We start from the raw sequence: 22,630 nt of genomic DNA, 5'->3' as shown, positions 1-22,630 counted from the left end.
GAGGTATCACAGTGAGATTTCTAGTGACACCTTAGCTACTGTTCTCTGTTATAAAATACTAGCAGTTACCCGCGACTTCATCTGTGGGTTGGCGGTGGGGCTGAACCGCTTATATTTCTTGTCCCCCTATCTGTGCCACCAGTCTAGTTCATCTGCCCCCAGTATCTTGTTCCCCCATCTCTGCCCCCAGCTTCATATCACCCCTTCTCTGCCCCCAGTTTCTTGTCCCCCCATCTGTGCCCCCAGTTTCTTGTCCCCCCATCTGTGCCCCCCAGTCTCATGTCCCCCCATCTCTGCCCCCAGTTTCTCCCCCCATCTCTGCCCCCAGTCTCAAGCCCCCCCCATCTCTGCCCCCAGTTTCTTTCCCCCCCCCCCATCTCTGCTCCCCAGGACACCCCCTTCCCCCGGGACATTCACCTTTATAATATTAATATGATGCAAGACACATTGTAAATGCCCTCTGTAGCGTCATCTTCCCTGCATTATACACAAGCCCACCCACTGGTACACCAGGGAAATAAAAGTAGATTTCACTGAAAGGAGCCAAAATTTAATAATAAAGTATATTACAAAAATTATTAACGACCCAAATACTGCCAGAAAATCATATGGCGATTAAAAGTTTAGTTACACGTTAAATGGGAGTCCATCCAGTGATTTTGTCCAATTCACAGCTATTGATATATACCTTTGCTGCACTTCACACCATCCTCCTTGCCAATAAGATCAACTTGAATCCATTAGGCTTAGGGCACCTGTCAGGAATTGGATCATTCTCACCATCTAAACAGCATAATGGATTAATGTGAAGGAGGAGGTAGATAGAAGAGATACCTACACTCACTCTGTTAAAGGGTTGTTCCCATTTCGGCAAATCTTAGCAGAGGCTTCCCGACCACCCAGGCAGGACTTATAGAAACAGGGGAGCACTGCTGCTCTATGGTCATTTTTGTTACTCCCATAGAGGTGAAAAGGAGCAATGGAAACAGAACACATTTAGCTACACTATTTCCGTAACCCTGAAGCTATGGAAACAATGCAGCTCAGCTATGTTACGCTGTTTCCATACGTCCCATTCACTTCTATGGGACAGCATACAGCAGCACTGTAGGATCCCATGCACACAACAGAGTGTGCTTCCGACGTGGAGCCGAGTGTGCAGCAGAATGCACTTGGATGGCACTCAAAGTGACATCAGAGTCCATTCCATTATGCATTCAGGTCTATGGGGGCTTTTGCTCCATTCCGTTCCGACTTAGATGATGATAGAGCAGAATAAGACCCTGCTCTTTTTCATTGGAACCAAATGAACCAGAAGCCCACACAGACGTGAATGCATCACAGAATGCACTTTATTGTCACCCCAAGTGTCATCTGAGGGCACTCCACTGAAAACTCACCCTGATGGTCAGTGTTTGCATACAATTATTCCCATCTCAGACATATTTAAAAGTCCTGCTTGTTTGGTAAGGCAAAATCATCTCACATATGCCCTTTAATACAGGGCTGTGGAGTCAGAAGGGCAAAGAGCCAACTCAGACTCTTCCATTTAACCACTGCCCAACTTTGAATCTCATAAACAGCCACAGACAGTCAGATGCAGGAAAGCAATTATACTATAATTAATAATTGTAGAATATAATTGAAAATAGTTTTTTTTATTTCGAAATCAGAGTCTCTTATTTGTCAGAGTAACTTTTTATTTTTGACTCTCCCACAACTGGTCTTGACATTACAGCCCTGCTTTAATCTGGCGTCTGATAGCACAGAACAGCAATGTATAAGGAGGAACTTTGGGAATGATTAAGTGTAATAAAATGAAGAAAGGAGAAACAAAATATAGAATAAGGCTCTATTTACACCTGTTTGTAACAGAAGCCGCTGCAGACCGAACGTCTAGTACCAAAGGCACCCAATAACACTTAGATGGTAAAGTCAGACCATTCCGCAACGGAGTAAACAAACATTCCTATCTGAAGACTGTCAGCTATATAAGTCAGTTTTCCATATTTTACTCCAGACCAGCAATTTATTACTTTGGCTACATACACACACACCACCGTGTGCATAGAGCCCGGGCATGATTAAATGGCATGAATGGCAAATGGATGCCCGTTCACAGCTGTCAGAGAGCACAGACCTGTCCTGAGTTTTCCCAAGTCAAAAGCCACATACATGGGACCATAATTATACACGTGTGTTTACATATGTGGCCATAGAAATGAATGGGTCAGTGTGCTAGCAGTGAAAACATATGTGCACACAGTCGTACATGGATAAATTAAGATCTGTCGCCACTCCTGACACGTCCAATTCAGTAAATACTTGTATTCCCTATAAAATAACAACTCTGCAACATATTTTCATGCATCCAATTGTCTTGTCCCTCTGTTATTCTTCCTGAAAACTTATGAAATGCTTGAGAACAGAAATAAACTGTAGACATCTGGCACAAAGACAAAAGGAACTTAGAAATTTCCAGGAGGAGAAACATAAAAGTTACAAAACATAGATCTAAAAGAAAGATGCAGAAAGAGAGAAGTCATGACAGATAACAGGAGGGACATCTAGATAGGGCATCAATATCAGATTGGTAGGGGTTTTACCCTGCTCCCCTATAAATATACTACTTGAAGGCCTCCCTTGAGCGTAGCGGTTTCTTCACTGCTTACATTGGTCTGTACAACTATGTGCACAGTCAGTGTGCTAGCTATGTTACTTTACTGCTACTACACCAACACATTCATTCCTACAGCCCCATACATGTGTATTATCATAGGCCCATGTACATGGCTCCAAGCCCAGGAAAATACTCAGGACAGGTCCTATTCCAGTGTTTTGCTTCTTAGGCTCAATGAATGTGATGAATGAGTGTGTGGAGGCACAGAAGGCAAACTGATATCATCCATGTGCAGTCTTTACCCTGCATCCACGGACCTGACACATTCAAACAGTCGGATGTGCATACATCCTTATAATGGATACAAGCGGATGACACAAGGCTGCAATAGTGACAAAACTGGACAAGAATAGTGTTGTGCAGTACTTGTTGAGGCCCGCTATTCATACAAGTGCAGGAGCCCCTCCAAAAAGCTAGCTGGCAAAGGATGTCAGGACTTGTCCCCTACACATCGGACACTGATGAAGTATCTGGAGGACCGGCCCTAAATACTGTCATCTTGGGATCCTCTTTACAGTCTGATATCTGTACTAAACAAGTAAACCTGTGGTGAATAAGCCGGCCCAAAGAAGGTCACCAAAACTGGTAGCCATTTAATCCATTCTGAGGCCTGGGCACAATATCCAGTCTATTTTAGATATACTATTTATATATACTATTTTAGATAGATATATATAACAAGAACATTTCCATCTATAGATCCTCTATGAACATATGGGCCTAGAAATAGGAAATTAGATAGACCGGGCTGTTTACCTTAAATTCCTCACAGTAGCCCCCTCTCTTCAGCCCAGAAGAGGCCTGTAATACCAGTCAGGTGGGCAGGAAAGCGGAGGGCAAGCAGAATCCCTGTAACCACCATCACACTATATCAGAGAACTACTACCTAACAATCCAAGCAAAGTAATCCTCCAGCTCTTGGTATTGTCGACCTGCCAGGCACCACGTGCTTGGCCCTTAGTGGTGGTTAGCAGTACTGCAGCCCCATCCTATACACTGGTGCAGTACCCATAACCATCACTACTAAAAGTATAGCAGCAGCGGCATGTAAACAATACCAGGAGCTGCATGATCCAGGAAACAGCTGATCTGTGGGAGTCCTGACAGTAAGACCCTCGCTGATCCATCTTAAGGATAGCACATCAATTTTTAAAGGAGTTTTCCAGGAAGTACCTTACCTTTGCATAGGTCATCAATTGTAGATCAGCGGGAATCGACAACTGGGACCCAAACACTGTTGTCTCTTCAAACAGTTGCTCTGCAGGAGTCTTGGGTGCAGGACCCCTGCTGATCTTTATTGGATGACCTATTCTAAGGATAAGTCCTCAATTATCCATAATATAAGAATTATGGAACATCTTTTATTTGAACTTTGCATTCTGCTGACCCTCTGTTGCGCCTCCTGGAAACGTGTCCTTATACTGTCTATACTGATTGGAGAGTCACACCTCATTGTATGGATAGTGAACTTACATGTGGTCTTCACATAAATGAATGATCCAGACTATATCATGGTATAAGTGAACATCCATAGCTAAGCCTTTTCTTCTAATAAATCACAATATTTCTGCATCTTCTTGTCCTATATATAATTAATATTGGGATGTACAGTACATACATATTCTATTACTGAAAAAGTAATATTCCAAGAGGCTGTAAACTGCACAGCTAGAAAATAAAGATGTTATTAATTGGTTAATATTTTATCCCCATATTAATGTAATAAATAGCTTTTTCAGTAAAGAATATATGTGAAGGCATAGTAAATATATGAAATCCATATTCAGCCCATACAATCACTCTAGAATCACACTTGTCCACTTATGAAGCAGCAGTGCCCCCTCTGGTCACATAACGTAATGCACAAGTAACCAAGTATAGAACGCATAAGATTACATGTTAAACTTGCAGATAATTGATTGCTATTAAAATCCCTACATATAGTGATATACTATGGTAATATGCGTCTTCTACAGCAGGTTTTTTGGATGTTGCTGCATTTACAGGAACAGCTGATAACCAAATCACCAGGGCCACGAGAATACCAAGATCAGATTTATTAAAATACAATACCAAATAGGAAAACAATCGGGTGCCCCTGGTTGTCACATATAACCCCCACCTGGAGACGCTGAGAGGAATCACACGCAAACTACATCCACTACTACAAAAAGACAACCGTCTAACATCCATATTTCCAGACCCCCTTCTCCTGTGCTATAGACAGCCACCAAAACTCAGGAATATGGCTATTAGCAGCTCACTGTCACCTCCAACTAACGCAGGAACATTCCCATGCGGACAGAAAAAGTGCAAAACCTGCCCTCACATACGGACCATAAAATAAAAATCCCCAACTCTGATCAAGACTACAGGATCCCAGGTACCTTCACCTGCAGCACACCTAATGTGGCGTATTTAATAATATGTACCAAGTGTCCCACTGGAGGCCTGTATGTAGGGGAGACAGGCCAGACACTTAGGACGAGGATGAATTCACACAGACATACGATTAGAGAGAAGAGAATGGACCTCCCTGTGCCAAAACACTTCTGCAAACAAAATCATAATATGACCAATGACATGAAGATCCTGGTTTTAAGAGGAAATTTCAAAAGCAGAAAAGATAGGAGGATATGGGAATGATAACCTTTGACACACTCCAAATTGGGTTAAACCAGTCACAGGGTTTTATGTGGTTTTACAACAACTAGACACCACGTGACTGATCAAAGGAACCATAAACTCAGAGAACCTTCCTGTGAACTGATATATATGGTTTTTTGAAAAGTTTATTTGCATGTTTTGCTTTCCATCTATTTTGCATCTAACGCTCCATTCCTGTATAAATATGCTTGTCTTCAGATATTGTGTTATACCAACCTGATGAAGGGATCGTCTTCGTTATCCCGAAAGCTCACAATATGTCATCATTTTTTAGTTAGCCATTAATAAAGTTATCAATTACTGAAAACTTTACAGGAATGGTAATGGACACGTGGCATAAATTTGGGATCCTTACAAAGCTGACGGTATGCATTGCACTGAAACAAAAGGGGATCCAATTTGAATCTAAAAGTAAGGGGTACAGTAGGCATCCATAAAAGTGTATTGGCACTTTACTACATGTTCATACAACTCAGGGGTTATAGCGTCTAGTGTTGGTTTCGATCACATGAACCTGAGTTAGCACCAGCCCGGGAACTTGAATTTTAGTAGAAAAAGAACCCCAGATTCTTTAAAATCTATTTCTTATTATTTATATTTTTCAAAAAAGCAAACACATTAAGATTTTGCACTTGGCATGGTCTGACAAGTAGAATCTCATGGCAAACCTCAGGGCCCCAATCTGTACCCCAGTATCGCAGCAGATCAGCCGCCTGGTCCTCTGTTAAGCAACAAATTCTTAGATGCCATGGTCAGTACTGACAGCAGGCCCTAAGAGGTTATAATAGTCCTTGACCAGTGCCTTGATGCTTTAGCAAGAGCCTGGGCATCAGTACTGGACAAAACAAAGCACCACAATCTCCCCCCCCCCCCAAAAAAAAGGGGGCATATAAGAAGTCACAGCAGCAAGTAATACCTGCAGACCCCCATAACATAACTCAATCATAGCAACAAGACATATTCCTTGCACTGCTAAATATCCCCAGTAATACTGCAGACAGGACAGATATTTCTCCTCAGCAATAGAAGTTTCTTCTGAATTTTTAACTGATGAAGAAATGTAAAGTAGGGAAAAAAATAAAAAAATGCCGGGGTAAAGGAAAAAAAGCGTCCAGAAGACTAATTAGAAATCCTAACTCATTAATGACAGGACACCTCGCTGGCATCAGCACTTTCTAGAGTGCCACATCCTTCCATCATCCTGGCACCTTACACAGCAGATCTCCCATGCCCACACATCCTAATTATCTGGTTAAACGCGGCGCGGTGTTAGAGGGATTGTGTGTCTGCGGGAAACAACAGCGCGTCATGTCTTCAGAAATGCGGGGCCGTGACACAAGATATTAAGCATTTACTATGACAAACTGTAGATACCTACAGAACATCCATAAAATGTGTACAAGAAGAGTCAGAAAAGTTTTATCCGTGATGGGCAAAACCTAAAAGTTCATCAAATTTAGAAAGCAAAGAGAAGGGAGGCAGAAAGTGTAAGCCGACATTCAGATGAACGGGGGTGAAAACAGGCATGTCCATTTTCAACAGATCCCTCGCACACTGCAGAGTATGGCGGTATCCATGAAAATGGACAAAAATAGATAATGACCTATATTTTAACGTTTCATTACAACGGACAGTCAAAATATTAGTCAAGTGAATAGCCCCCGTTCACAGACACATGTCCAATATTCACTGTCATGTGAATATAAGGCAAATACAAAGAGTTGAGATCTTAAACGGTTGACAGAATGTGACAAGTAGGTATGGCGGAAAAGGTAATTAAAGGGCTTGTCCGATAAGGGAATGCAAAAGGCTCAGGATGGGTTAAAAACATAAGAGATTGTCCTCCAGTCACCAATCCTCGCCACTCCCGTCCCGCTGCTAGTCCCTACTCACTGGTCATAATCTCGACACAAAGAAAGTGCCGCTCGATCACTGGCGGAGCCGGACCACTGCGGCTCAGTGATTGGCTGAGCGCTCATTTCCGGTGTCAAGAGGAACCAGGAAGGAGAGATTGGCATGGTACCAGTGCAGCGCCAGAAATGCAGTGACAAGGGAGCAGTAAAGCTGCATCTTCTGTTTTTAACTTACTCTGAGTCTGGTCCTTGTCAAACAAGCAAAGCCTGCTGTAAATAAAATAAAAACCAGACTATAGTATAGTGACATGATATATCTACTATAGGTCTACTAGGTCATATAGGTCTACTATATGAAGGGTCACATTAAGAGAGTTCATTTTACAAGCAGTGCTGACTAGAGGACAATGTGACGAAATAGCGGCTTTTCCAAGGAGACCATAACGCAGATGTGAACAGAGGCTGTATAAAGAGTTTAGTATCTGTAAGGTCTCATGCACAAAACTGTGTGCAGTCAATGGGTCAGTAAAAACGGCATGGATGAGACAGGGATTGCTATTCACTGACCCACACATTGAAATTAACAGACTGAGTCACATATACAGACAAGCTAAGAACCTGCTCTATATTTTGTCATTCTTCACTAACACATAGAACACACATCTACAAAAACTATGACTGCGTGTGTATTGGCCCACTGAAATAATTGGGTCCTTACTGTGACAAATTCTTATAGACCTAATACACCCCTACTACATAGGGCAAATAAATGTCATAAAAGGGACTCGCCACCATGAAGCCATACCGATCACATAGACTCTTAGGTATTGCTGGACTTAAAGGGGTTCTCCCATCTCAGCCAGGCTGTATGCAGTGTCTGCTTCTCACTTCTTGTATTTCTCTCTCCCCTTCCCTGCTGCTGAATGGGACAAACAACACTTCTGCAGGTCAGATTCTTGTACAGAATGGACTCAGTGTTAACTGTGTGTTTACTTAGAGAGATAACAGACTCGGCTTTATCAGCAAAGTGCAATTATCGTAATGGATTGTCCTATTGGCACTGAGTAAGTAACATCACTTGTCCTATCTTCCAGGCCCATGGTTATAGCAAAGCAATGTAAACAATGGGAGGAATAATTTCACATACCAGGCAAACAAAGCAGAATTTCTAAAGCAGTATATTTAGAAAGAGGCTTACATAATTTACATAAGCTACCAGTATAGATATGATCCTTGAGATGGGACAACCTCTTTAACCCATCCATTTATTATATAGTCAGCTGCTCATCTCAATAGAGGGGATGAACTAGTTAAATACTACTAAGTAAATCTACTGATAAAAATATAAAACCATTTGTATGACATGTAGGGATATTTCACATTACTAAATTATACACGCCATGATTAAATACAACTGTATCACATGTATAATTGAGGTGGCGATGCTTATTTAGGCCGATTTCCACAAGCCTCAGTATAACACCACAGTCATAACATAAGGTTACAACCTAACAAGACAAAAATCACCTGTTATGTTGTGCAACAGCATCACCTAGTGGACAGGCTCAGTAATACAACACAAAATACCAAAACAAAAGCATACCACATGAGACCACAGCCGGCAAACACAGCGCTCATTCTGGTAACTCCCTATTCTCCACTGAATTCTATGGAGACTATACTGGATATAAGTTATCCACTGGTGGATCATACAACCCTCCTATTATGTATGTAGGGTGCATATGATAAAACTACTGTAAAAAATAAATGTAAGTATAGAAGATATTTGCAGAATTGCCACTACATGCCTTCTACTAGTATTAACAGTGATGACACAGGTTTTTGGCTGCAGCAAAATAGTCAGTACTGAGGCCGCTGAAGATTTTAAGTGGATTTTTTTTATTTTATTTTATCACCTAGCCTTATGATAGGCCATAAAGATATGATCAGTGGTTGCTGACAGTAGGTGCCTGAATGCATCTGCTGTTCAGGGGTAAGTTCGTTCCTTGCACTATACAGTGTACAGAGCCTGAAGTAGATAGCTCTGTTCACTATATAAAGTACAGGCATCATTAGTGAATCCAATGGGAGTTGAGCTGCAGTAAGGGCACCCACCCACTATATAAGGCACAGAGTTATATGTCTCCAGCTCCTTGCACCAGGGAGAATCACAGAATAGGAATATAAGGATAGGCTATAAATTTAAAAAAAAAAAAACCTGAACAAACCAACCCCTTTAAGTGAAAATATGGGCACACACGGCGACTGTACTTCAGCCTGAATCCCGTGTGGCACCCCGATAGCAAAAATTATCTAGACACAACATAGAACACAGTATTGACTTACCCATTGTAACATACGGGAGCTTGTCAGTAGACCCGTGGGGATATATACTGTACAGATGTGGCCCAGTACAGTCAACACCTCCTAATACAAGGGCAGCACCGATGTAGCCTTGGTACCTGTCAGAAGATAGAGCATACATAAAGTGATCGTGATATATTGTACAGAAGGGTGCCAACATAGCTGGAGCGGGTACTCCAGAAAAAATACTATATACAGATCACAGCACTAACTATACCAAATACTTCTATAGTGTTGACCTGTTACCTATGTGTGTATCCAAGCCCAGCATTAGCCAAGGATGAATAAACGCACATTTAAGAGCAACAGGACTACAACCCCAGACTGTCCGCGTAATGCAGTGATGTACCGCCCTCATTTATTATGTCTGTCAATACAGAATTTAAAGGGGTTTTCAAAGATGCATGCTTAGAATTTGGGAATATCATCAATATCAAGTCCTTGAGTGCCTGACACTCCCCCCTTTACCTCCACTAACCGGTTAACTGAAGGAGCTCTGGTGAGAGCTACATCTCCTCATTGTTTGTTGGGTACAGCTCAGTGGCTGTGGGGTAGTAGCTGTGCCTGGTACTGCAGCTCAGTCCATTTTAAATTAGAGATCCAAAAACCAGGCACAGTTACTACAAAACGTATAGAGAAATGCCTAGTAAATGGGGCAGCCTTCACTGGAGCATTGGCCTCTGATCAACCAAAAGTCCGATCCCCACAAATCTATCCTATGTGAAGGTCACTGATATCAAAGTCCTGAAAACCTCTTTAAACGTGGATTTTCCAAGCCAGACATCTCCATTAAAAGGGTTTCCAAGGTTATTTGTGACCTATCAGATCATCAATTGAACATCGATAGGGGTTTGCACCTGAGATCCTGGCTGACCAGCTGTATGAAGAGCCTGCAGTACTCGGTGGGTGCTGCATCTTCTTCAGTACCTACAAGGCACAGTGATGTCATTTTGTACAGCAGCTGTCCTTGGTATACCAGCTCAACCCATACAGTTGAATAAGAATGAGACCAAGGTACTCAATGTCATATGGCCTGAGAAATGGAACCTATGCTTCAGAAGCACCAGACAGCTAATCCACAGGGATCTCAGGTGATGCTCAATCGATGACCTAGAAGTTATCCCCAAGTCACATGATTGAGGCCAACAGTCTGATCAGTGAGGGTCCAACTATGGATCACAAGAATCGGGTTCCCATGTGTCCAGCAAGTCACGCGTGTGCTGCCACCCCATCCACCTCTATAGGGCTTCCACCTCTGATGAAACCCAAATACAATGCTTGGTTACTTCTGTCCCAAACAATAGAGTAGAATGGCAGCAGCATTCTCAGCTTGATGCTCATATATATACATGTAGCTCACGGGACCAACAGCGGTCAGCCCTCCACCGATTAGACATCTATCCTGTAACTTCCAGAATATCCCTTTAACCATACTCATTCCAATACACCCATAAAACCCACCACGTCTCTTAATTCAACTCCACCCCAACAACTCTGCCTCTCATTCGTCAGCTGAAATGGTAAAGTGGGTATAAAGATGTACGCAGACACCCTCTCTTGTCTAAATGAGATGGGAGCTTTATCTTTATAAAGCGGCTTTCTCATCTGTGTAAACGGCACAAAGCTCCCTTTCATTTGACACCTTTCTACAAACTTGCTAAAACTAAAGTAGTCCGATGTAATTGATTTGCGAAAAGTCTGATGCTTGACACTAAGCCAGAGGCAGAAACCCAGATCTCCTTTCCTTAAAACTTTAAAATGATGTACACTCTCCTATTTGCTTTCACGCAGTGATGTATGGCGTCTGCCTAGAGCTGCTGAAAATTCCTTGCAGAATTAAACTGTTCCGCTGCTACAATTGGTATAAATATTTCATGGTGGAGCTGCCATGCAGAGCCTCTCTCCTGCCTGCTTTTCCTTGTCAGACAAATGAACACAATGAGAAGCAATTCAATCTCGGGCACAGACACCTCTTCAAATTCCTGTAAAGTAAAGCTTTAGAACAATGGCTGACAGGACGGAGCCCGGAGAATTGGAAACTATATCATTTGTCAACACAGTTTGAATATTGTCTTCTCTTCGCTGGGGTCTAAGCTCTTCTCCCCACTGGTTGTCAACCAGACAGTTTATGAAGTGCTACTTGGATACGCATCCGGCGCGCTGACAATTGTTATAGACGATGGAGCCCACAGAGCTTGACGCTCAGCACAACAACCAGAACTGACCAACAGAGTCAGAAATCGAGAGTGAGACAGAGCCGTGCATCCGTGAAAGGAATTTTCCAGGACGTAGTGATGACCTATCCTTAGCCTGGGTATTCACGGTATGTTTGGTGGTGGTTCAACCACTGATCAGCTGTTTTCAGAGTTGGGGGTGACAATACTTGGAATTTACAGCTCAGCCTCATTCACGTGAATGAGACGGAGCTAGAGCTGAACCATGTGACTACTGAACCTGGCAGGGTGCACTACAGCATCTTCAAATAGCTGACTTGCTGGGTTCAGGGTGTCAGACCCCCACTAATCTTATACAGATATTTATGGCTCATCAATACTTTAGCCCCAGAAAGCTACCGTATTTTTCGGACTATAAGACGCACTTTTTTCCCAAAAAATTTTGGGGGAAAAGAAGGGTGCGTCTTATAGTCTGAATGTGGCGCCTGGCATCCGCTGTAATAGAGAGGCGGAAGCCGGCAAGTGATAGACGCCGGGGCCTGAGACATCGCTGCGCTCCTCTGCCGTGCATGAAGCCAGCAGCGGGAGGAGTGATGCTATTCCGCTCCTCCGTGCCCCCGCCGCTGGCTTCATGCAGGGCAGAGGATCGTAGCGATGTCTCAGGCCCCGGCGTCTATCCCTCCCCGGCATCCGCCTTTCTAGTACAGCGGATGCCGGGTCAGTATCCGTGGCCCCTTCTCCCCCGGGGCCGGTCCCCACCGGCCCCATACCTGTGAAGTTGCAGGCCGGCTCCTGCGCGGCGATATCGCAGGAGCCGACCTGTTCGGGTGACAGCCGGGAGCCTAATGAGGCTCCCGGGCCTGTCACTGCTATATATTAGTATATTAGTGATAGCTCCCATAGCTGAGTATACAGCGTTCATTGAGTGCAGTGTACACAGTGATTGGGAAGGCAGGAACAGTAATGAACCGTCCCTGCCTTCTCCAGAGAAGCTCTCGCTGTAGTAACAGCCATCTCTCCTCTTCAGCACCTGTATAATTTTATGCAGCTACTTAAAACTACAAGGACGTATAAGTACAGCTTGCAGGACAAGAGAACCACTACCCAGATGTACATACTCAAAATGCTTGACAAGCTGCGAATTACAGCATTAATTAAATTACAGCATTAATTAAACCTACATGTCGGGTTTTGCTGTCCGCTTGAAAAGTCGGACATCTTTGGGAACGGACAGTTAAGGACAGATTCGGACTGTAAAAGAACACACCCGATGTCCATTTAAATCAATGCAAAATGTCACGGACACAGCTAGTGTCCGATGCTAATGTCGGTGCAAGATTTTGAACGGACATTGGCAGCGGACACTAGCTGTCGGACACCGACTGTAGTGTGAACGCTCCCTAACAGAGTATCTTTTATAATCCCCTGTGCAGTACCATTAAATAAACAAAACAAAAAAACTAAAACATAATACGCACTCTGTGTGGATAAAAAAAAATAAAGATAAATAATGTGAAGAATTTCTGGTCACCCTGCCTAACAGTAAAAAGGAATAAGTGATCACATACATGTATATATGTATATGATACATATGTGTCCCCATGAAAAATCTTAATTTCTTAGGCGATTTTATAAAAACAGTAAAAACCTGTATCAATTAGAATTAGAATGAGCTGCCTGAAAAAAACTGCTATATCATTTTCAACGCGAAAAAAAATGACAACTGCAGGTTTTATCACTCAGTCCTTATCAAAAAAGTTAATACAAGCTAAATAAAACATAGCATCAAGAACCCTGCTATCATCTGAACTGCTGATCTGCAAAGGTCCCCGGTGTCATACCCTGTTAATATTTTAAAGAAAGGTAAGCAATTGATAAAGCTGAGAAAACCTCCTTAGGCTAAGGCCCCATGGGCCGTAATCGCAATGCTAAAGCGATGCGGAAGGAACCGCTGCGTGATCGCATTGCTGTTCTTTCCGCAGCGCTTTGAAGAGGCATAGGCAGGCCATGTTTTGATTTTAGAGAAGAAAAAAAAGCAGCTCAGTCAGAAAATGCACTCCATTTTCTGCAATGTGTGAATCTGACAATCGAGGTAAATTACTGCAGAGATCAAGGCTTTCTACCAACCACCTAAGGCCACAAGTACATGACCGAGTGTGCATGGTGGGGGGGGGGGGCATTTCATAATAGAATGTACTTGGATGACAGAATGGCCTCCATCCTCCACTGAATTCAATGTGGGGTTTTGTTCACTTCAGATGTTGCAGAGCAGGAGAGGACCTGCTCTATACTCATCAGAACAGAGACTCAGACCCCCATTAGGAGAGCTTCAGCCTGCACACTTGTTCGTGTGCACAAGGCTGCCGTAGAAGTGTCTCAAAAATCTACACTGATGGTCCACCTGCCAAACAGGATAATGAAAGGACCATGGTACCTTAATTGTTTAATGGGCACCATGTGAGGCTGTGCCCAGTAGTGCTGCTAAACTTTTCAACTTCTGTTCATATATGTTGGTTTTGCTAATTGGAAATAGAACACATTTACCATCGGCTCTGCAACAAAAACCCAACACTGACACACATATCTGTTGTGGATATGCCACAAATCTGCACACAGGAGGCTCATTTGCTGGATTTTCTGTGCAGAATCCATAAGAACAAATGCCTTCCTCTGACTGCGGCTGTGGGGCATGAGCCGCGCTAAGTGCCAAAAGAGGTCTCAGTAGATTTAATATATTGAGTGCAGTAAAAATGGAGGGTGATTAATAGAGGGGCAGTATCTCCGAAGGAAAAGTGGATAGGTGCTGACTACCTTCAGGTGAGCATGTAATACTACATTTTCCATGTGGTGGCTAATGCAAAAACAAAAATATATGGCTCAGGTCAGCGTTCCCTAAAAATTACAGCTGTCAATGTTAATATTAAAAGATGCTAAATAATAAAGCCAAACTAAGGGAGCCTTCACACGGAGTAACGCGCGTGTATTTTTACAAAATACAAGTGTAAAAATACACGTGTATTTTTACAAAATACAAGTGTAAAAATACACATATAAAAATAAGACTCCCATTGACTTCAATGATATTTTACAGGCGTATTTTTACATGTGTAAAAAATACCATTGAAGTCAATGGGAGTCTTATTTTTACACGTGTATTTTGCAAAAATACACGCGCGTTTACTCCATGTGAAGGCTCCCCAATACCAGTATTGATATCGGAATAAATTCCTGGATCAACTCCAAAAATTCTAATAACTATAAAATTGGTCATATTTTTACTTTCAAGTAAGGCATCCATGACCCTCTTGATCACATTCGATAATTAATGTGGTCCCAGAATCCTGTCACTGAAAACAACGTCATTGTGCAGTAAAATGCACCTTTTAACCCCTTCCCGCCGATGGCATTTTTTGATTTTAATTTTTGACTCCCCTCCTTCAAAACCCAATAACTTTTTTATTTCTCCGCTCCCAGAGCCATATGAGGTCTTAATTTTTGCGGGACAAATTTTTCTTCATGATGCTACCATTAATTATTCTATATAATGTACTGGGAAGCAGGGAAAAAATTCAGAATGGGGTGGATTTGAAGAAAAAATGCATTTCTGCGACATTCTTACGGGCTTTGGTTTTACGGCGTTCACTGTGCAGCCAAAATGACCTGTCCCCTGTATTCTGTGTTTCGGTACGGTTCCAGGGATACCAAATTTATATGGTTTTATTTACATTTTGACCCCTAAAAAAAATTCCAAAACTGTGTTAAAAAATTTTTTTTCTAAAAGTCGCCATATTCCGACAGCCGTAACTTTTTTATACGTAAGTGTACGGGGATACATAGGGCGTCTTTTTTTGCGGGGCCGGGTGTACTTTTTAGTTCTACCATTTTCGGGAAATGTTATTGCTTTGATCACTTTTTATTCAAATTTTTATCAGAATCAAAACAGTGAAAAAACGGCGGTTTGGCACTTTCGACTATTTTTCCCGCTACGGCGTTTACCGAACAGGAAAAATATTTTTATAGATTAGTAGAGCGGGCGATTTCGGACGCGGGGATACCTAACATGTATATGTTTCACAGTTTTTAACTACTTTTATATGCGTTCTAGGGAAAGGGGGGTGATTTGAACTTTTAATTCTTTTTAATAACTTTTTTTTTTTTTTTTTTTTTTTTGCATTTATTAGACCCCCTAGGGGTGTTGAACCCCAGGGGGTCTGATCACTAATGCAATGCATTACAATGTTAATGCATTGCAATAAAGCATCCTTTCTTTTGCAGGCTGCATAGACCAGCCTGCAAAAGAGAGGATTTGCAGACAAGCCTGGGAGCCTGTACAAGGCTCCCGGCTGTCATGGCAACGGGGGGTCGGCCCTGGAGCATGCTCCAGGAGCCGGCGATCCCGGCCAAAATGGCGGCGCCCATGCGCCGTCGGGAAAATGGCGCCTCCGGCGCCTTTGATCGCGGCGCCGGAGGGGTTAATGCCTCCGATCGGTCCGGGGACCGATCGGAGGCATTAAAGCCGGTTGTCTACTGCTTAAAGCAGTAGACACCCAGCAGCTATGGCGGCCGCCCGGCTCCCGGGCGGTCACCATAGTTACAGACCCGACATGCGCCGTACTATTACGGCGCATGTCGGGAAGGGGTTAAGATTAATGCAGCAAACTACTTTTACATCAAAAGATATTTACACTTGAAATGACGATCCTTCATGTCCTCTAACATTGGCAGTGTTAGGTATATAATACAACCAATGTTAGAGGACATGAAAGGTCTTCTTCAAATGTGACAAGTTGTGCTGAAAAAAAATTGGCAAAAGCAAAAAACTGGCCACAAAACAGGCCAATCAATGTGTGGTGTAAACCTTTAGACAGGCAGTCTAAAGAGGCAGCAGATTTATAACTGCCTGTGTAAGTTTACAATTAGCATCTATTTGCTAATCAACATTTGCTGCATGTGAATAAGCATAGGGAGTCTGTCTCCAGAACCACGCCCAATAGATAGGTTAGGATCACCTCAGGTCACCTAAAACACTGTTTGATTCAGGTGAAACTATTTATCTGCAGGGCTCCAATAATATACTGGGTTCTGCTGACAGACTCCCTTTAGAGGTACATAATAAAATATGAAAATTTCTACATACAAAGCGTTTTGGTTTGAAGCATTTTTAATAAAATGTAGCAAGACCTAGCGATGGTGTTATCAGTAAAGCCTGTGCAAAAGGACACACGGTACCGTAGCGCTTCACTGTCAGACAGGCGTTTCTGACAGTCAGGAACGCCCATCCTCACAGCAGCGTATACAGTGCTGTACTGTGAGAGGGGGCGTTGCTTACCACCCAGCCATGACACTGAACGGTGAGGATAGTGCCCCTTCCCCCCCAGTACTCGTCTATGGACAAGGAGGGGGCGTTCCTCACCGCTCTCACAGTACATCGCAATAGACGGTACTGTGAGGAAGGGCGTTCCTGACCGACTGCCAGAAACGCCCTTCTGACAGTGAAGAGCTACGGTACCGGTACTGATAGCTCTTCATCGGGGGCACAGAACGTGAAAGCCGATAGCCCACTGAATCCAACGCACTGTCAGCTTTCTAGCAGTGTATAAAACCGCATGTGCCCCAAAAGGTGAAAGCTCTTCTTTAAACTTTATAACAAAATGAGTGGCCGCTCCTTCTCCTCAAATGGCTCTTCTCTTGGTTTTTCCTAGTAGACTCTCCACAGTAAAGAAGGATCTCCTGCAACATTTTTTCACATCTGCCAGGACGGTTTTCCTCACACATTGGTTTAGCACTGCTGCACTGACCCTGGTAGAATTTGTACAGGCGCTTCATCCCGTCCAGAGAATGGAGAACCTGGTAGCGGAGGACAAACCAGATTCCTCTAAATTTGAGGTCCTCTGGCGGCTGTGGATGGAGTTCCAGGAGTCCTTTGAGTTTTCTGACCTCTTTTCTTGAGTCAGAATTTCCCCTGTCCCAAGGCTTCCTTATATGGAATCTTGCTATGTTATGGCTCTTCCTTCCCTCCCATGCCTCTCAGCCCTGTGTGTGGTATCCCCCCTGTTTGTTATAGCTAGTTTATATCATTGGACTGTATGTCTCTCCTTCCCTGTTAAACTGAAAACCGTTCTCAAGTGTTGATTAAACATAAAATACTTCAAACTGCAGAGGCCAGGAAAGTTTCACAAAGAGTGCACATCTGTCACTTCACAGTTACATTTCTCTGGCTACATAAAATCTGCCCTTCCAGACTGAGCTAGTGAGTTCTCTTCCCTATATTATCATTTTTAACCATCCTCTTACCTGAACAGCATCTGCTTAAGCATTCGGTTAGCAGTGGCTACTCTGGGTAAACGTCCTGTCGACAAGGCGTGCAACTCCATGTTGGAAGAGATCATCTGGGTTGTCATTTCTGTATCAGCTGCAGTTCCAGCACCACAACAGCTAAGAAAAAAGATATACCAACAAGTTATTGAACTATAAAACCTTATTTTTGCAGAACATGTCGTAGAACTTTCAGGTTTCACTGGGGAACAAATATATAGATTTAGCAATGAATTTGTGAAGTTCATTTTTTATATTATAAACATAGTTTTATATTAGAGATTATTAGGCTGAAGTCCCATGTTGCAGAAAAGCTGCTTTATTTGGTTGCAGATTTTGCATTGTTTTTTGGTGTTTTTTTTTAGCTAAAGTCAGAAATGATTTCAAAAGGAATGGGAAATATAAAGGAACCTTTTACACTTCTCCCTTCCGCTTAATCCCCTCCTGACTTTGGCTCAAAAAACGCAGCAATATCTGCAATAAAAAAAGCAGCTTTTTCTGCACCATGAGGCCTCAGTCTTAGGGTTACAAAGAAATGCCACACATATACTGTGTTCATGTGATAACCCAATAAAACACAGGTCCACACCAACATAATGCTAATCCCTCCCCTGGCATTATGCTCAGACCAATAAATCCAGCCCATACACTGACCAAGTATCACAGATTAAGATCGTGGTCAGGGGATAATCGTACGCATCAGGGAGAGTGTTTGCCTACATAGGCAGTACGGAGACTTACAAGTCATTCCTGCTCCGATCGTGTTAATGTAGCATTAGTGGCCAGAATTAGAGAAAACTTCTATCCCAGTTGTTTAACTCTTTATGCCCTACAATCTTTGTGCTGACAAATGGAAGACTAATTACACATCCATTTCCACAATAGTGAAGGCACAAGAGCTGTGTCTATATGCAGTGGGTTTCAGCTGTAATTTACAGCTAACACCAATCCCGGACATACTGCTGGAAATGCAGAAGTCAATAGCAATTGTGGCATCTAAGCAGATAAAAAGAGATAAGTGGGTTACCTCTGCCAATCCGTCAATGTCATGTGACACAAAGACAGTACATTGTAGGGCTGTCAAGGCCCAGCCCAACAGATTGCCTGTTTATGAAGCAGCCAGAAGACTGCAATACAAAGACCCCTACTGGAACTAATATAAGATAGCGGGTGGGATTGAAGGAACAGTATTGCTCGTAAGCCAAATGACTTTTCTAGATTGCCTAAAAATTTTGCTAAGTGAAGAATTTTTTCAAAAGTTACCCATCTTCACAACTGTTTCTAAAATTGGCACCTTATATCATACAGATACTTACTAGACATTGGGAGCTATGTAGTGGATCTTAGAACAGTTCTTATCAGCTACCACCATGCCTTCTGTGGCTCTGGTATCAGCACCAAGTACAACGCCATCCTATGGAGAAAAACAGAAGTCTTCAGATTAACTAATAACATAACCATAAGACTATAGGAATATGATTATTACTTGTCGACTCGGAAAGCAGAATGAGGAGATTTCACTAAGATACATCGTCACCAAACAGGTATTAGGGAAAAATATATTAGCGCAAGTCTAAGATGGGAAACAACACTGCTTGTCACTGTCAGTCATATAACACTATGCACTCAAACAAATCAATACTAGTGTCTTCCTGTGTGGCAGAAGAGTCTTTGGCATATGGGCCTGAGAGTGACTTCTACTTCTATACCAACTACCACGGCAAACACACATGCTCTGTTAAGACCTATTACCTTCCCTGGTATGTCTGTTTTAATATTAACATATTAATATAACATATTAATCTGGAGCATCTTTCTTAGAATTCTGCATGGTGTTGTTCCTCCTAGAAAATTATAAATTGTCATCGGCTTAAGGATTGTTCCTGACCAGTCTGACACCAACCAATCAATGAATCCAGTATCGGCATGTATAGGAATACTCCCCTTCAGAAAGGGAATGGTAACACCCAGTTGTCCATTTATGTATCTAGGAGGATAACAGGAATAACAACACATAACAGGGGGGAGATAACAGGAATAACAATACAAAGTTAAAAGAAAAAATGCTTTAACTCCTTTCAGATGTTGCCCTTGGCAGGATTCCAACCCAGGGCTCCAGCACCGCAGCTTCTATAACATCAGGTCTGAGGGCTAGTTCTGCCTATGGGTCACATGTCCAGCATCCAAATCTGTACTCTCCCTATTACTTGGTATGATATCTATTGTGAGATCTGACAGAATTGCTCATTGTAATAGCAAAGCCAACCCCTTTCTCTGTCACTGCTAATGCACAAAAAAAAAGTTGGCTGGTTTTGCTAAGACAGAGGAGGCTGGATGAATGGATTACATAGGGGCGCTGCTACAGTTGTTCCTTAAAAAGGTCTGGAAATACCTTACCTTGAAGACCACTCCTGCTATTGTGGTTCCGGTTTTGCGAGCTGCGGGAAGCTTGTGTCCTTTTTGAGTGAATTCCTTTTCCAGAAGAGCATTTCTATTGGTCAATAAGCAGAAATAAGCATCAGAAGCATTACCACAGCTTCCTACATACAGATGTAAGGCTAGGATTAAATTGGGTTAGTCTGCCGATGCTATCTTGTCAGTAAAGGTCACCAATCTGAAAACATTAATTACTAAATACTCCATGAGAGGATATATGGCACAAAATTAGATTACACAAACATAGCTGTCTGGATTTGTAATAAATCTTTAAAGTTCCTACAGAGTTCCCCTCAGTTACCTGTCTCAGACAGCCTGACAGCCCCTAGTCTCCGCATCATCTTCCTGGTAAGGCAGCCCAGCGCCTCCCGGTTGGCAATTTGGGCAGCCCAGCGCCTCCCGGTTGGCAATTTGGGCAGCCCAGCGCCTCCCGGTTGGCAATTTGGGCAGCCCAGCGCCTCCCGGTTGGCAATTTGGGCAGCCCAGCGCCTCCCGGTTGGCAATTTGGGCAGCCCAGCGCCTCCCGGTTGGCAATTTGGGCAGCCCAGCGCCTCCCGGTTGGCAATTTGGGCAGCCCAGCGCCTCCCGGTTGGCAATTTGGGCAGCCCAGCGCCTTCAAGACAGCGGTTCGGACAGCCCAGCGGATCCCAGACAGTGGTTTGGGCAGTCAGAGACACCCAGCCAGCAGAACAAGAAGCCCAGGGTCTCTCATTTACCTGTTTGGGCAGCCCGGTGCCTCCAGTTACCTTAGTAATTAGGTATAAGCATCTCCCTGCACAGTAGCACACAGCCCTATACTTAGTGGTTCCCAGTTTGGGCAGCCCAGTGCCCCTGGTTACATGACAGACAATGCCCCACACGTCTAACCTATCAGCCTGCTGCAGGCTAAGAGCCCTGAGTCACGCCGTGTAGTTGTCACTAGTCCGCGCTTCTATCCCTCCACTCGGATAATGGCCGGGACGCCCATGTCCGTCCTGGAGCCGTCACACAGACCGCCATGTCACCCCACAGGACCGTGTTCTCACCTCCTGCAGTTCGCGAAGTCAAAGCCGCTCACAGGCGCAGAGCGCACAGTCACGGATGCCATCTTTCCTGAGAATGAGACGACTTCCGGTGCCGGGAGAACAATTCTAATAACTTCCGCTTCTCCTGTTCGTCATGCGTACTCAATAAAGCTCATACAAATGCAGAGTCACCGCCGCCGTGCCTTCTGTGTTGTAGAACTTCAACTCCCATAATTCAGCGCACTTCGCTGCTTATCCAGAAGATCCGTAAGATTCATGGGAATTGTAGTCCAGCAGTGATAAGCCTGCGAATACGGCTCCAATACCTGATACATATCACATTGTAAATGATACCGCACTTCCATAAATCACTAATTACATTTTGCAGCAAAAGTAACAGTGGCTTTTATAAAGGGCACAGCTAAATAAACTCAGACACCATATAATAATATTAGCGCCCACTCTGTTACTGGATAAATAAAATATAAAATTGCATAATTGTTATTCAAGCCATCACGTTAAAGATTGTGTTAATTGTATTGTGTTGGTCGTAGCGGTTATCGAGTTAGCGGATATGTCTGTTACTTCCTCTGTTTTGTGGCAGTCATTCAATAAATGGAATTATTAAAATGAGTTTATTGGAATTTACTTTTTTACCGCATACCTCCCCACTCTTGAAGAATAGAAAGAGGGACAACATGTGTGGCGCAAATTTTAACCCCACCCACTTTTGCGCTGACTCCGCCCATTCTCATTCATTTTACATGTGCCCCACACAGTATAATCCTCCTACAGTCACCTGTACATTATATGTCCTCACATTATAATGCATACCTCCCAACTTTTGAAGAACCGAAAGAGGGACAAAACGTTAGTCCCACCCACTTTTGTGTTGACTCCGCCCACTCATTAATTTTTCATGTGCCCGCACACAGTATAATCCTCCTACAGTCACCCGTAAATGATATGTCCCCCCTCTATCTCTCCCCCAGTTTCATATACACCCTTCATCTGCCCCCAGTTTCATATCCCTCTTCCATCTCTGCCCCCAGATTCATGTCCCCCCATCTCTGCCCCCAGATTCATGTCCCCTCCATCTCTGCCCCCAGATTCATGTCCCCCCATCTCTGCCCCAGT

At 43.3% G+C, this 22,630-nt stretch overlaps 1 protein-coding gene across 1 annotated transcript in view; it reads right to left on the bottom strand.

Annotated features, from left to right (window-relative positions):
• PSMB7 (proteasome 20S subunit beta 7) overlaps positions 1 to 21,626 on the bottom strand; it is a 61,885-nt gene extending 40,259 nt beyond the window's left edge. Inside the window, exons 1-5 of the mRNA XM_075259392.1 lie at positions 21,515 to 21,626; positions 20,451 to 20,544; positions 19,370 to 19,467; positions 18,033 to 18,173; positions 9,547 to 9,662 (exon numbers count right to left, since the gene is read on the bottom strand). Of these exons, the coding sequence (XP_075115493.1) occupies positions 9,547 to 9,662; positions 18,033 to 18,173; positions 19,370 to 19,467; positions 20,451 to 20,544; positions 21,515 to 21,576 (511 nt within the window). The 5' untranslated portion in view covers positions 21,577 to 21,626. The remainder of the gene's footprint in view (positions 1 to 9,546; positions 9,663 to 18,032; positions 18,174 to 19,369; positions 19,468 to 20,450; positions 20,545 to 21,514) is intronic.
• Between the last annotated feature and the right edge of the window lie 1,004 nt (positions 21,627 to 22,630).

Source organism: Leptodactylus fuscus, chromosome 11 (genome assembly GCF_031893055.1).
Source record: "Leptodactylus fuscus isolate aLepFus1 chromosome 11, aLepFus1.hap2, whole genome shotgun sequence".
Classification (NCBI taxonomy): domain Eukaryota; kingdom Metazoa; phylum Chordata; class Amphibia; order Anura; family Leptodactylidae; genus Leptodactylus; species Leptodactylus fuscus.
Note: the sequence above shows the minus strand (reverse complement) of the source record. Positions and strands in the feature narration are given on the sequence as shown.